Source organism: Lissotriton vulgaris, chromosome 6 (genome assembly GCF_964263255.1).
Source record: "Lissotriton vulgaris chromosome 6, aLisVul1.2, whole genome shotgun sequence".
Classification (NCBI taxonomy): domain Eukaryota; kingdom Metazoa; phylum Chordata; class Amphibia; order Caudata; family Salamandridae; genus Lissotriton; species Lissotriton vulgaris.
Window position 1 is genome coordinate 1,732,621,314 of NC_141694.1, and position 16,572 is coordinate 1,732,637,885.

Consider the following 16,572-nt stretch of genomic DNA (forward strand, 5'->3'; position numbering starts at 1 on the left):
GCAGTGAGCCCTGCTCTTGTGAAAGCACTCAACTGCCTCATCAGCCTTGTTGCCAAATAGGCAGAAGTCATCAAAGGGCAAGTCAATCTGAACAGCTCCCCAGGTGGAGTGCGAGAACAGGGCTTAGAAGAATGATGTTAAAAAGGTGAGTCGAAGAGCGCTTCAACTTCTTGTGCTTTTTTCACTTACCAGATTTCGACAAGGAGGTCTTGTATCAGGAAGACTATCGTCCGCTGGAGGGCTCTGAGAGCCTCCACGAGAATCTGACTGGGAGCGGTACTGAGTTTCTGCTGTGCCGCCAGGACCATCCTCCCTGCTCACAACCTCCTTCAGGTGCTTCAACTGCACTAGACGTGGACTATGGGGTCGTGATTCGACCCCAAGCATCAGAGACAAACCAAGTGGTGGTCAGTCATTTGCTAATTATAATTCCCACAAGGGTTAAACCATGAAGGTTTGGCAGGGGACAAAATGCCCTACACACACTAGAAGATAAGCTCAAAAATGTTTAGCAAAAGGTAGAAAAAAGTTTGTCAAAAAAAGGGATAAGTAGCTCTTTGGTTTCGCGCTGTTGTCGCGGAATGAAAGGAACGGAGGTCAGCGAGCTGGGTGAGCGCATATATAGGGAAAGTGATGGCACTTCCAACACATACTATACCAACCAGAACAACGCCACCTACCAGTGCGCAGAGCTACTGCTCAAGCTTTTTCAGAACCAGTCTGATGCTTGGGGAAGTCTCTATCAGAAAATGATTAAGTTTGTCATCAGTGCTCTTATAGTTTCGATATGGAACCTGCACATGCTTGATACATTAAATTCCAGGAACATCAATGGCATCGATTTTAACAGTGTCTTTGGGAGTTTAGCACGCTAATAGGGTTTTATTGAGAATACCTTGTCGGTAATGAAACTGACCAGCACTAATACCACTTGCCTCACTGTACACTATCTCACTTTAAAATACAAAATTGTACGCCATTGTTTATGCTTCCTTGGTGACAGGACTTGCCAGGGAAGATACTCACGGAAGCCAATATTTGGATATAGACTTGCTCACACCATTTTCAATGCGGCTATGGTTCTGTTCTATACCTTGGAACCCCCCACCGGTAGAGTACTGTTCTGACTGGCACATGTGTGTAAACATAAGAACCTAGAAGTGGATTTGCCTTTGATCTAAAAAATGTATTTGAAGGTAATCTGGTTGGACCTAGATATGTAGATTTATTGGGAGACAAGACTGCACATACTGCTAGAAATATTGCAATAGTTGGGGGAAGGATGTTTGGTTACAGTTTGGCAAGTCTCTCCATTACAAGCACCATCATTTATTGCTAATTTGCACCCACCCAGCAACTCTCATATGGACATAGTCAAAGGGAATGCAGGGGTGATGAAGCGAAGAGATAGAATCATGCAGATTCTAAAGATGCCTGCCTCTCTTAGAGAATATTGATTCCACCTCTTCCAATGTATTGGCCAGATAATAACTATACTACTGCAGTCTTATGCAAGAGAGATGGGTGGAGAAAATAAAACTTTCCTTTCTTGCAAAATATGTATATTTTCCTTGACAACTAACTACTCACCTTTTCATTACAAGGCTCGTATGTACCTAACCCTGCGTATATAATCAAATCTGCTTTAATCAGTGCTAAATGCGTTTGAAACTAATAGGATTTTTTATGTTTTGTTATCTATTTTTTGTTACACTAGCGTAACTAATCACATTGCCTGAAAACATTTAAATATAGCATAAGCACAAAGCAGCAATGACATCTGTTTTGACTACTCTGTAAAACACAAATAGCATACATTACCTTCGCTACCACTGGCGATGAAGTCTTCATTATGGCCTCCAAAACATGAATGAATTGTGTAAAACCCTTGAGTAACACCTTGATATTTTCTCACTAAAACTCGGTCTTGCAAGTCCCATAAGTGGACTCCCTAAGAACACAAGATTAAAAAAATATGAAATGTTATTTCCATACTACTGTAGCACAAGCAAAATTTCGATTTAGGACTTCACATGAAATGCAACATTTAAATAGGTAATATGTTACAAGAAACATGAGAAGTTATTTGTATCACTCAGTTCTTTGGCGACAGTCATTTATAAACTGAAATCATCTACATTCACTTGCAATGCAATTTAAATTCAGACTAATCTGTAAAACATCTTCAAAAATAACACGTATGAGTCTGCATTCCCGATAAAGTCAATAGAAGTCTAGATTTCATCTATTTTTATGACCAATCAGAAACTTCGAATCTCAGTAGTGCCAGCAAAGTGTATCATTGAATGATATGATGATTAACAATAATCACAATGTGATGGTAGGCAGGGAGGTTTGACAAAAATCTAGAACAGATAACACCTGGCTTACCCTTTACTGCCTACATCATGTATAAATATGGCGTAATATGAATGCAGAGAAATGACTAAGGAAATTGTTACATACCTGCAACAAGCATTTGCAATGCAATAGGTCTCGCAATTAGGATATTTTTTGGTATTGGCATTGTAAATTACAATGCCTTTCATTTATATGTTTAGAAAGCAACATAAATAAAAGGCATTGTTATTTACAATACAAATAGGTTGAAGTTTATATCCCCTCGCCCCTCTCCGCTGAGACCCACGGCCTCAGAGAGTCAAGGGAGGAGGGCTCCCTACCCCCCGAGCTGGCTTTATTTTCATGCTTAAAATTATCGATAGGGTTGTTAAACACCATACTCCCGACTCACGTAACACAGGCAGGGCATAAATTGTGATTAACACCAGAAGCCATGTCAGGGAATGCGAAGCCTGGTCAGCAAAGCAGATTAAAATACCTCATGTTAATGACCAGTCTAGACCTATAAAGAAAGGTTCTTATGTGGGACGGCCCTTGCAAGCACCCTTGCCAGCCTGGGGTGCTTGCAAGAGGAAATAAAAGCACAGTTTCATTCGGATAGCGTGATCGTGTCGACCCTACATGTCTTTGTCAGTAACCCCTCAATAAATGCTCCCTTAAATTGTACACTGCTTATGTAAACTCCTGACTGTCATAACCAGCACTTTAGCTGCCCAGAATATGAAAAGCAGATCCAACTTTAACTTTCATACCAGTTAGTGTTTATATATATATAAAAAACAAATGTTATTTTCACTGAAAATTGCGTGAAAGCAGGACGTGTTGCTTAAGAGGGCAGTTTAACTAGTTTAACTTGTGTAACGTGCAACAGGAGAGAAAACAAACCCTAATTAAAACACTTCCCTTTCAGTGATGAGTGAAGCAAGTCAAAAGGGACAGTGCACATGACACCCCCCCCCCCCCCCCCCCCGAGACCGTATTCGTCTGCTCTTTAAGCTCTGGTGTTGTTAGGGATATTGGCCACCACCACCGTCACCTGTAAGTGTGGAATTTGACCATTAAAGATTACTCCGCAGGCAAACTTTGTCTTGTAGCCTTCGGTCAGGTCCATTGAGCTGGGTTCAGACAGTTTGTGTGTTGTGGGTAGCCCCAGTAGAAGATGCTCTGCAAAGGGTTGTGGGCCACCTTCTAAATGCAGATTGGTCTGTAGGGATGATGGGATGTGAACATGTTCTGTACGAGAGATCTATAGGGGGTGAGGCATGACCTTTAACAGAAGTCTTCAAGGAGAGCTATGTGCACCACATGGTAGTCTGCACTGATAACTAAATCTAATTGAAGGGCTGCATGCTCTAAATATTTAAGTGTGCCAGTCTCCAGACAACAGGGTTTTAGGAGCCAGTAGTAATCATTATTCAAGAATCATGGGAAAAGCCAGTCCATTACTTCAGTAGTATACTGTTATGGAAGGGGGGGGGTAGTTGAAAGTCTGCTGCACAGATGGAAATTTCACGTACCACAAAAATCTAGGTAGTTACAAAAGTGACATTCAAGTTTTTAAATTCCGCTATAAATAATGTATAAATATAAATGTATCAATACAATAAGGATCAGTAACAACCTGGGCGAGCTTTAACAAAGTTACAAAATTTAATCATTTTGAAGCATAATGTCAACTTTTTCAACCTGAATTAATCAAAAGGGAATGGACACTGGTGTCTACTAAACCTTCGGTTAGTCTTTGAAAACCCTCATAGACAGCCTGATTTAGTCGATGCAGTGTATCTTTTATCCGCCCAGTCAGGCGTCAAGGCATATTCATAGGGTAGTCAAATAACGTGCGGTATGCCTGCCTCACCCGAGGCTACCTCTGGTCCAGATAGAAGTGTCCAGAAATAATAGGAAAGGGAAAAATATAAAAAACAGTGTGTCACCAAAAAATAATTTTTAATAAAAAGGTTGGCACTGTTAAAAAATTCGATATATATGTAATCGGGCAACTAGATTACCATATATCTATATATGGATGCGTCAACATGTTTCAGCTCTATGAGCCCAGCCGGGTCTGTAGAGCTTTCGTCAGGACAAAAAGACAAAAATACATACACAAAAGGTACTTACACAACTTGTGTATGTTCCTACAGCTATTATGGAATTTTTTATACAGCCACCTTAATAGGCGTTCTTAGAGGCTGCTACAGGAGTGAAGAGTCGCTAGGAGTGGTCTTTGCCACGAGGACCAGCTTTCAGTCCCTGTGCTGACTCTGCCCCTGCCAACTTTTTCAACCTTCTAACAAAACGAACAATTGTGACAAACTTTTAACAAAAGTATTTTACGCTACTGAACTGTTTTTACAAATGTTTTGGTGGGATATCTGTTTTTAAACTTACAAATTCCTTTAATAAATTTTGCAAACAAAAAAAAAAAAAGTCCCACATTTGAGGAATAGCCGAAATTGATCATTCTCTGTACAAAGTGCTGTGCCGTCTGAAAAAGTAAAAGAGACAGTCGAGCACTTCGGCTGCCTATGTGCACGCATGAGCGTGTCACGCAGTCCAGGTTTTTAATTTGCATCACAGTTCTTTTTTGTTTGGCAGTTTTCTATAGCGCAAACTCGACCCGTAGGTATCAGAGCGCTTTACGAGCACAGGTTGCGTTACAGATCGACACATTCATTTTTAGGCATGGGAAAATTGGGCAATTTGCCCAGAATCGCAGGATGTTTGAGCGCCCCTGCCGAGGCTCGAGACTTATTCTGCAGCTTCAGGGTCAGCCGCTTTACCCGTTAAGCCACATCGTCTCCGCAACTTACGTTACATGTCTTAGATGGTGATTAACAAGACTACAAGACTACAAGACCAGGTTGCAAAGTGAAAAAACTCAGACTGAATGGCCAACTTGTGCATGGACCGGATAAACTTAAGAGCTATGGAAACAAAGCAGTCAGGACTGCTTTTAAAAGGTAAATTGTGCCCAGACTCGGCTTTGGTGGTAGGGGCACTTAAAAATGGATAACCTGCAATGTTTTTGCATATTAGGGACCCCCACAGGGTCTCCCCTAGGTATCCCAGGGGTGGCGGGTCAGTTATCTATGAAGTACACCCTTATAAAATGAGTTTTTATATGCCTGGGTAAAGTGAAATTTCACATTTCACTCCCCACATAGGAGCACTGGGTAAGGAGGACCTGCAATATTTCTGCTGATTCAGAACACCTAAAGTCTCCCTTAGTTGCACAGGGGGTGGGGTCCTATTGAAATTAGGGAAATGCTTAAATTCAAATTCAAAATAAGCTTTATTCGATTTTATCAAGAAAATCATAAAAGCATACAAGTACAATTTATGCACAAGAATTAAAAGACAATTTTTTAAAAAACTCACTTGAGCAAAGTTACCAAATAGTTAAAACATATCTCTAAAATGTAAAATCTACAAGCAATCATTGGACAAAGGGCCTCGTATTCCACTGGTCGATATTGACGTGTACTACTTAACACATTGAATTTCTAAATTTCATCACTGACTTCAAAAAGCAAGAAACAGCAAAGATAACATCCACATCTTCTAAGAGCAATAATTTCAAATATGCAGGTTTACATGTTCTTATCCCCCAGCGCTTAAGTAGGGGTAGAAGGAATAGTTTCCTGGGGCTGGTATACAGATTACAAAAGAACATGATGTGAATATTGCTTTGTGTTGAATGGTCGTCACATGGACATATTAATTTCAGCGAGGTCCAATCATTCTGTTTCGGTAGAGTGACCATGCGGAAGAAAATCCCTAGGCGCAGCCTAGTCAGAAGCATGCGAGGATAGGGTGCTATTTCGATCCTAAGATAAGATTGTAAGCCCAGGCCCGGACTGGCCGTTGAGGGCACCGGGCAATTCCCCGGTGGGCCGCATGGTTGGGGGCCGGTTTTGGGCCCCTGGGGCCGTTTTTTGTTACAGGGCCGTTATGCTGCAAAAACGGCCCTGTAACAAAAACGGCCGCACCTCTCCCCCCTCCCCTCTCCTCCCGGAGGGGGAGAGGGGGGCCGGCCGAGCACTTTGCCAGGGCCGGTTCTGGTTCCCAGTCCGGCCCTGTGTAAGCCTTCAGTAGGGGTAATTTGCTGATAGCTTAGGATTGTACCTTTAAGTTTCTCTATGTCCCATCTTGCACTTTCCAGATGTGTAATTAGCGATTTTTTAAGGGCCGGCCATACTCATGCTTTGTAAAGTCTCTGGATCATTGTAAAATTCAGGGTGTCCAATGTTAGAGAACATCGTTTGTACATGTCGCAGCCATTTGACTTTCGCTGCACCATCCAGAACCATGCAGTCTTTAATGAGGTTTCTATTCAATTTACACTCCTCTGTAGTCCAAATCTTGTGCCAAAGCAAACAGGGTGATATTTTTATGATGTCGCTAAGGTATTTAACACCAGTCTCAATGTGAGTCATAAAAGTCGACGTAGTTTTTGACACGCCCAGTAGGTGACAAATGAAAATGTTCTCACAAGTTTGTAAAGAGGACACATTCTCAAAGCCCCAGAGACCTGCGCCATATGTAGCCGTGGCTATGCACTTTGCCCGGTAGATCTGTATCATTTCTCGAATGGGTTTACCCCAAATTTTGCCTGCAAAGGTTCGTAGGGCACCTATGGCACGACAAAGCGAGTTTCCTGGCTGACACTGCATGTTTCCACCTTCCCCACCGATCAAACACGATGCCCAGGTAGCAAAATGTGTCTGTTATGGCAAGCCTTTGCTGGTCCAGAAATATTGAGCATGGGGGTCTATTGGTCTTTTGGGAGCAGGACATGGAGAAAGTTTTCGAAATGTTCACCTTCAAGTTTCTTTTGCCCATATAAGATGAGAATTCGTTTGCTGCTCTCTGCAAGCCTACTTTTGTCCTTGACATGATTGCCGCGTCGTCGGCCTATAAAAGAATGGGTACGGGCCTACCATTCACAGCTGGATAATCGCTTGACAGAGTTAATAAACTCTCTGCAATAGAATTTATATAAAATGTAAAAAGCAAGGGCGCAAGTATGCAGCCTTGCCTCACTTTATGGCAAATTTTTGTGAACATTCCCCCTGAGTGCCAAACCTTACTCTAGCCCCTGCGTCTCTGTATAATTCCTTAATGAATGTGAGAATAGTCGAATCCACCCCAATGTCCTCCAACGTCTACCAGAGCAGCGCGTGGTCCACGCAGTCGAATGCGGAGCTGAGGTCGACAAAGGTTACAAATAGGTCCCCTTTTTTAGCCTGCGTATACTTAGAGACTAATAGGGACAAATTTAGACATTGCTCAAGTGTCCCTAGTCCCATTCGGAACCCATATTGGAACTCCGAGATGACCTTTTTCTCTTCTTCCCAGTGTTGTATTTTCTTGAGAAGTATCCTTCCTGCGACTTTCATAAGTCCGTCCAGTAGCGATATTGGACGGTAACAAGCAGGGTCGTCCCCGTTCCCTTTTTTAAATATGGGGACTACAATCGCGTCCGACCAGGTGGTAATGAACCCGCATTTATTTCCCATATTCAATACATTTGTAAGCAAAGGAACCCAAAAGTGCGGCTCTGATTTATAAACATCCACTGGGGTGTAATCAGGGCCGGGGGCTTTGCCTGAGGCACTTTCCCTAAGGGCATCTTCAACTTCTAAGGTAGTAAATACCAGTTCAATCGGGTAAGGGGGTGCTGGGGAGACAGTTAGCTGATTATCCTGTGTTATACTATCTGCAGATGAAATCACCCTACATGTGTTCGGGGCATTCCCCTGGGTATTATTAGAATAAAGGTTACCGTAGTGTTCTGCCCAGAGCTCACCCGTTATAGCTACTTCCACGGAGTTATCTCTATCTCTTAAATTATAGACAGATCTTATAACTTTCCAAAAGGCATTGCTATCCTTGTTCCTAGCGGCTTCCCCAAAGCTTCCCAGGCCTCCTTCTTCAGTGTCGCCCTCCGCTGTTTGATAGCCAGCTTATATTCTTGTCTCGCCTGACAAATTTGGACCCTATTTTTTGGATCAGCAGACAGAGCTTTCTTTAAATTTTTCAATGTAGAAGTACATCTAGAGTCAAACCACCCACGGGTATGCCTCCCATTGTCCTTGTAGTTCCTAGTAAGTGCATTTTTTATGTGACGCTGTATGTTAGAAAATGCAGCCATAATGCTCTTTGGATCAGTATCTTCCTCTAAGCAGGCAAGAATGTCCGTGGAACAAGAGGATAGGAGGTTTTGAAAGAAGGATGTTGGGTTCATTTTCTCCCATTTAATTACATACCCGTTAGTCTTAGTTAGGGTAACCTCATATGGGTATGAAACCCTGCTAGGTTCCTTTGCTTTGTCCCCCAGCAGTTTTACCCCGAAGGTGATGGGATAATGATCGCTCATAGGGTCATCCCCAATTTCCCAGTAGGTTATAAAATCAGGATGAGTTGGTGATATCAACGCAAAATCAATTGTGGTTTTACAACCTCTTCCATTATACGTTGGGGCAAAGGGAACCGGGGGGGAGCTTGCCTGGTTGATAAAAGTGAGGTCAAAGGTAAATATAACATTGTTAAGGAGAGACCCCATGTTGGTGTGGGAGAAGTGCAAGGGACCATCCTCCCCGAGATCGGACAGGCCGCACAAACCTAGCTCACAAGACGGGCAGATGGTACAATTGAAGTCACCCACCCACAACATTATATGATCCCCTATACCTTGTTCTCTCAGTTTGTGGCTATGATGCATCATAATGTTCATATTTGATTCCACTTCACTAATTGGCAAGTTATTATAGAAGTTCACAAGAACCACCCTTTGCGAAGTGCCCCATTTAAATGATATAATTTGGAAATACTGACTGGAGTGGAAGTTGCAAACTTTTACATCCCCTACATTCGAGATGTATGTGCACAAGACCCCCTTGTTGCAACCCTGGGCTGATGGCACAGCAGGAGAGTGAAAGGTTCGATAGCCCAACATGTGGGCTTCCTCTGTAAGCCAAGTTTCTTGAAGACACAGGATGCCATACTTCTGCACAATCTCCAGCCAAGGTTTGTGGGTGATCTTACTACCAAGGCCTGCTACATTCCAGGAAAGAAGAGAGTGCATTGGGTTTCTATATCCCTTTGGATGAGGCCCTCCATTCCCCTTTGTGCCTTTCAGATCTTGCGAGTGTGCAGGCTCTACCTGTCGTGTAACCTGGGCAGTGAGATCGTGCTGTTCAGGGGGGTTTAAGTCTAGCCCAATGTGACTTGGAACTTGGGATCTAGGCATTGATTTTTCGCTCGAGTCTGTTGCGTGCTTATCTAGGTTCCTGATCGATACTGTGACCTTATGCCCCTATTCGGCTATAAAGCCCTTTATTCCCTATATTGGCATAACCGTTCAAGTGCGATTTTCTGAAAAGTCATCTCTGGCCTCACACGAACAGAGCCACATTCCAGCATGACTCTCTGCTACTTCCTTTGCGACCAATTAGTGCAATGACAGAGCAGCAGTCACTATCTGATATTCCTAGATAACACTCCGAGTTCTTCAACAAGATAAAAACTTAGCAAACCTGGAAATCCCCGCTTGCTATGTTTTGATTAGTAATGGAACTCTAATGAGCAACTGATAACTGTCACTTCCTAGTGACATCTTTAATTGACGTCTTATGTCCAGCAAACATGCGTCAAACCCGGCACCTGTCAGGTATAAATATTACCAACGTTGCCTTAAGCAAGGAGAGAGATACGAGCTGCGAGTTCGTTCCCTGTTGCTGATGCCAGCTGCCTGCATGACCCTGTGTTGGTAAAAACTAGCACTCTGTCGCTGCAGCCTGCTATCCTGTGGTGGTGAAGCTGCTGATTACCATTATCGCCGCTACAGCGCGACCTATGGTGCAGTACGCTTGAGGAGCCGTGCAGCCGTCCTTGGCGAAGACATCCAGCCCAGCTGCCCGCGGACGCTGTCACCCCTCCTTCCTCGACGCGCTGAAGAGAGAAGCCGCTGCATTTCTCGTGCAGAGAAATCCAGTCCCGGCGCTTCCGGTTTACCCTCGCGGGTGACTGGGATATCGAGAGAGACCCCTGAAAGAGATACCAATCCTCCATCATTCTATTCAGAGGTATGGTGTTGACTAAACCCTTAGACGAGAATTCTTGAAACAAACCTTGGCAAAACCAACTAAACTTAAAGCTACTTACTTACTCCCCTTTCACGTGTTAGGCTTAGGTCAGGCACACTGGGGTAGGCTTAGTTAGAAGCACCAGTTGAGTATGTTAGCCTAATGTATATATGACTGTATATATGTTTTATTACTTTTAAACCATTGTATGGCTAATAAACCATATCAATGCTTTTACAGTTCTATTTCGCAATACTTATCTTACTGTACGTACTTTTTATAATAACAGTTATTGCAATTGTGGCAATACATTTCTCTTGTACGAGAAGAAAGACTGTTCAATAAATGTTAACCTTTATTGATAAACGCCCGTCTCTCTATTCTCTACATACTGTGAAAGTAAACTGCACTAGACTAAGTGAGTGAAATCTGTGTCTATTGTTTCACACGACCCTAGAGATCGACTCTTGATCTGAGGAGCAAAGTTGTCATGTTGCACGGTTGTTGGAAAACTGAATCCCTTCTTGTCTGTGCCAAGGAAGCTGATCACTTCCTATGCAGAGAAGAAAGTTTCCAGTGACCTCTGAGCTAGTTGGTAACACAACCCAATTAAGTTTAGCATAGTCAGTGGAGGCCTGGAATATAAGCAGTTCCACGTCGATACTACTGTTTATGTTATTCCAATGCGCAGGGCCTAGTGGGAAACTAGGAACTACACTACATGGCGCCCAACGTTTGGTAAGGCGATAAACTAACGCAAGACTTGTAGAGTAACTCAGTCGTGCATATTTCACACCCCTTTCTCCCGTAAATACTCCAATAGACGTCTGGAGTGGGTGAAAGGTTAAAATCCGCCCGACCTTAGTAGGAAGAGATTCCTATGTAAAGCTCTGGTTTATTCAACGTTGAAGGATACAGTGTTCCAAAATATTGTGCACCTAATCTTTGTCTCCTTGGAGACCTACTCTGCAAAGCCTGCATTTTTTAAATGTCAGACAATGAAGAAGAAAGGGAAGCAGCTAGGCTGGCTTCCATACTAATAGAGGAGGACTCGAGTCTCCTACAGGCAGACCCGGATGCTATTATCATCCCGGTCCAGTTAAGAAGATCTATAACTTTAAAACTTATAGAACACGGACTGACACCTCAAGGTGGTACAGTAATTTTCGTGATAGAGGCTCACGAGTATCGGCAGACAGAGGTATTCTATTCATGGATAAACTTTCCAGCGGTAAACGCTATAACACAAGAGTTCCACTATTACAAAATAGAGGAACCTCCGGGAGAGTACGCTCCTTTCGAGGAGATTGAAATCCCACTTAAATTTCAAGAGCACCTGCTCTGGTTTAATGGCGCCCTAAAACACACTGATCAAATAACTAGGCTCGGTCCACTAGGTAGACCAGGAGCCACGTGGCCGGTTCTAGCCAGCTACACACCACATCCTGACATTGCAAAAATGTCTAAGGAAGAGCTGTTAGCACAGCTAAACACATTAATAAAAATACATAGGCAATTAGTCCAATATGTAATGCGGACTGCAACAGTCCAGCCAGCTGTTAATACACCACAGCTGACCCCTCATCAGGGGAACACAAATAAAATTACACCACAGAACATACAGTCATGTCTTGGTAAAACACCCGTAAAACGGGAACAAATTCCTTTCTGGTTAGCCCAGAAAATCACTCAAATAGAGGCAGTATTTCCTGATACTACCCCTATTGAGAAACACAGAATCTTGACCATCTGCCTTCCTATGGGAATCGCACCACACGTGGAGGACTGTGACACTTGGGGTACAGTCTTTGCTTCCATTTACACAAAAACACACGGTGTTCCGTCTATGGCGGTAATACCAGAAGTGCTAAAACAGATTCAAAATGAATTCGGTCCAGAGCCCGCTTTAAATCTAGGTATGAAATTACTGAAAGACTTCAAGCAGGTCACGGCTATATTATTAGCCAACATAAAGGGAGAAGCAGCATCTGTGGCGATTCGCCAGAAGTTGAGGGAAACAGATATAAAAGATCCTGTTGAGCTTGCAAAAATCATAGAAAAATGCTATGAAGAATTAGGTAGAGACAGCTTGGGTGGGAAACCAGTAAAGCCCCAACTGCTCGAAAATCCTGAAAAATTATTTATTAAAAATAATTTAAACACTCCTAAAAAGAGCTGGGATGGAAATAAACAATCCACTCCCAAGGAAAAAGTTTTCCAGTCCAGAGGAAGGTCTCCTCGACGGAGGGAAAGAACTCCGACTCGAGAACGCCAGTCTCCCCAGCGGGAGCCCTCTGAGAAAAGATATAACCTTAGAAATAGGGATAATCTAAAAAAAACTGATAGATATCAAAGTATTGATACACGTCCCTCTCGATCTCTTCCACAGAATTCGGAAAGAAGAGGACGGTCAGACCCAGGAGAGCACACCAAGTCCAAAGACAAGGAACCTGCTCAAAATAAGAAATCTCAATTTCAGAAAAAGAAGGTAGCCAGTATTAGAGTAATCAACCATGCTGAGAATACTGAGGACACAGTTGAAAAACGGGGAGTGGGCATTGACAATGTTGGACAGTGCAGCAGAAATCAGTATAGCGCGCAAGATCTTGATGAGTCATCTGGAGACAGTGGACACGAATGAATACATTCAGGTTGAAACTGCCGACGCCAGGCTTAGCGAGCCCCATAAAATATACGAAATAACATTGCGTATGGAGGGTGATAAGACTAGGAAAATTAAGGGTCTATTTTGGGATAAGCTCTCAAAAGGCTATGATATTCTGTTAGCTGAAAAAGATTGGCCCCCGGAGTTTGTCAGGGAGTGCCCTCGTGGCGAAGAAGTGATTATGCCTGCCTTCTCGAATCACATTCCGATTCATAAAAAATATACATATGCAAGGAAATGGGCAGTGGCCCAGGCACCTGCATTGTATAAAAATCATGTAGGATGGGATGAGGATTCACCGCCTCACAAAATCCAATTAAAAAGTGAACCAACTGCCCAACGGCAGTATCCCATAAAGCAAGAAGCTAAAACACAAGTCAGGGAGATCTTAGATCAACTTGAGTACCAGGGGGTGATTGAAACATGCACCTCTCAAATGAACAATCCTTTGTTTCCTGTCTCCAAGCCAGACAATTCATATAGTCTAGTTTTGGACTACAGACATCTTAATACATGTTGCAAAACTTTTGCAGTACAAAACTCGCATAGTGCAGCCCTAATGAATAACATAGTTAGGAAAAAATATAAAACGACATTAGACATTTCTAATGGTTTCTTTTGTCAAAACATTGCACCAGAAAGCAGATACTTGACCGCTTTCTCCGCATTTGGGTCACAGAAAAAATTCTGTCGACTCCCACAAGGGTTCAAGAACAGCCCAGGACTATTCTCAGCTAGGGTAACAGAGTTACTACAAATCTATGATGATGAAGCATTATCTTACGTGGATGATATTTATCTCACAGACGACGACTTGGATACTCACTTGAAAAGAGTGAACACCATTATACTTGGGTTCGCAGCAGAGGGTTACAAATTCAACTTTAAAAAGTCTCGAATTGCCCATCTGACAGTACTGTTTTTAGGGTACGAATTATCAAGTGAAGGGAAAAGCCTAGCGGACAACTTCTTAGAGAAGTGCGCTGTACTCCAAGCTCCAAAAACGCTGAAGAATTTACAATCAATACTAGGTTTTCTGAATTTCGGAAGAACTTACATACTAAATTACGCAGAGAGGGTTAAACCTCTCTACGAAATAATAAAACCTGATTTAAAACAAATCAATTGGACTCAAAAACACACAGAAATTTTGAGATCACTGCAAACAGACATGTTAGCAAAAACAAAATTAGATACACGTGACAACACGATCGATCTTGTAATCCGAGTCATCCCAGGAAGATGCGGATTCACGTACCTGACCTCTAATGAGGGAGAAAAGGTACCAATTTCAATTAAATCTCACTTGTACACACAAGCAGAAAAAAAATTCAGTCACACAGAAAGAACTGTGAACGCAGTGCAAATCGCATTAGCAAATGAACGAGAACTAGCACACGGCAAACGGATTAATATCCTTACAGCGGAATCCGCCTTCGAGGCGCTATTCAGCCCAGTAAACCTGCCTACAGTGTCACTGGATCCGAAATGGATACAGTGTATAGATTCTCTAGGAGCGGAAGACGTGAAATACTATTTTGCCCCGCAATACAAAGAACTGAATGATTTAGAATATGAAGAAGAATATCCTCTGCCAATCGAAATCCTGCCTCTCCCACAATATGCCTGTATAATCTATACAGATAGCTTTGTACAGCATTTCAACGTAGAGAGAAAATCCTACGATGCAGCATGTGCGATCATTAAAGGTCGTTGGCTGTGCGGTAAATTCAGACCGAAAGTAACAAAAACTGAATCTGTAAGAAACTGTTCGGTTCAAAGAACTGAAATCAGATCTTTAAAGATGGCGCTCGAAAATGCAGAACGCGAATTCCCCACACTTATCGTGTGCGATTCTCATTTTTGCGTCAACTCTTACAACAATAAACTGCAGAGTTGGATTGAAAACGACTACAAAGATGACACAGGTGCCACAATAAAGCATAAAAAGCTCTGGAACAAGGTAGCTCTTTTACACAAAGAACTACAAAAGACTCACGTGATTCACGCACAGAGTCTTCAACGTGATGGCGTTCACGTTGCAGGGAATTCATTGGCTAATACAGCCACAGCGGAAGCAACTAACCCGGCTTCCGTAGCCACAAAAAAGCGTACAGATAAGTACATAGACGGGGAAACCATGCTGGCAGTAAGAACGACCGTAAAAGGCGACTGTGCAGCACTACCCGTAAACTATCCACTCAATTATGCATACATAATCGATGCAAACTCCGTTCCTTTTGCTCGAATCCCTGGAGTGGGGGATAGAGTAATTCCAAACATGAACAGGAGAATATTTTTAATAGCAGACGCACACATGGGTTTGGGTCTAAGGCACAGAGAGATCAAGGAATCACTGACTGAATTACAATCAGTATTCTGGTGGCCGGGAATGAGTGTAGAACACCAAATATATGCAAACAACTGTGAAAACTGTAATAGGGATCGCAGTAGCGAAACTTGCTACCGGCTACCAGTCAGAAAGAGCGTAACGCTACCTACACCCAACCCTGCGTCCTATTAATAGTTAAGACGAAAAGCACTTAAAAAATGAGGTCTCCAGCGCTCGGCTGACGCCAGAACGGTTATAAAAGATTTGCGAGTCCATATCGGCATATACGCAATTACCACGTTCCATTCTGACCAGGGTCCTGCTTTCAGCTCTCAAGCCTATAAGGAGGCTATGGCCAGCATGGGAATTGGGTTGCGGTATTCTTGTCCGTCGCACCCCGAAGGGAATAGTGTGGTAGAAAGAAAAAACCGGGACATAAAGCAATCTATAACAGCGAAGGTATTAGGTTCAGGCGCTGGGTGGGTCAAACATTTAATAAGTGTCCAGACTAGTCTTAACAACATGCCAAGAAATTCTCTAAAAGGTTTCAGCCCATACGAACTATTGTTCGGAATTAGAATGAGCGTTCAGGACCTCGATAGTCAGATGTCAGTGGTACAAGAAGAAACAAAGCACTTTGATGTAAAAGACCGTTTGGCTGTTTTACAGGAACTGAATGAAACAAGAAAATCATTAAGCAACATAAAGTTAAAGCAACAGCCAAGTACCACTGACGAGGCACCACCCGCAAAAGCCCCAGCAAGGCCTGTCTGGATTCCAAAGATTGGGGATCTAGTCAGAGAAAAGATCGCGGTTAAGAAGGAATTTGGGCCTTCTTACAGAAAAGCAGTACCTGTCTTGGCAGTCACCGGAACAAGATCAGTTGTGCTACCGCCCCTTGCTGGTAAAAAGGAGATCAGTCTCGTGTCTATCGATCTGGTAAAACCACAAGCATGTGGCCTATAATCAACAGTAGGCCCAGTGGACTCCCAAGAAACAACAGAATACCCAAACTTGCAACAATCCAAGAGGTTCAAACTGAAAGACTCATCACATTCGATCAGCCTGCAGTGCACAATGAAGGACTATGCAATACAGCCATGGAACTCGTGCCTCTTGAAACA

At 42.9% G+C, this 16,572-nt stretch overlaps 1 protein-coding gene across 4 annotated transcripts in view; it reads right to left on the minus strand.

Annotated features, from left to right (window-relative positions):
- The window catches only part of WDR26 (WD repeat domain 26), a 702,982-nt gene that overhangs the window by 69,553 nt on the left and 616,857 nt on the right, over nucleotides 1-16,572 (minus strand). For all 4 annotated transcript variants that reach the window (XM_086927969.1, XM_086927971.1, XM_086927970.1 and 1 more), the window contains one exon: nucleotides 1,822-1,951. In XM_086927969.1, the coding sequence (XP_086784095.1) occupies nucleotides 1,822-1,951 (130 nt within the window). The remainder of the gene's footprint in view (nucleotides 1-1,821; nucleotides 1,952-16,572) is intronic.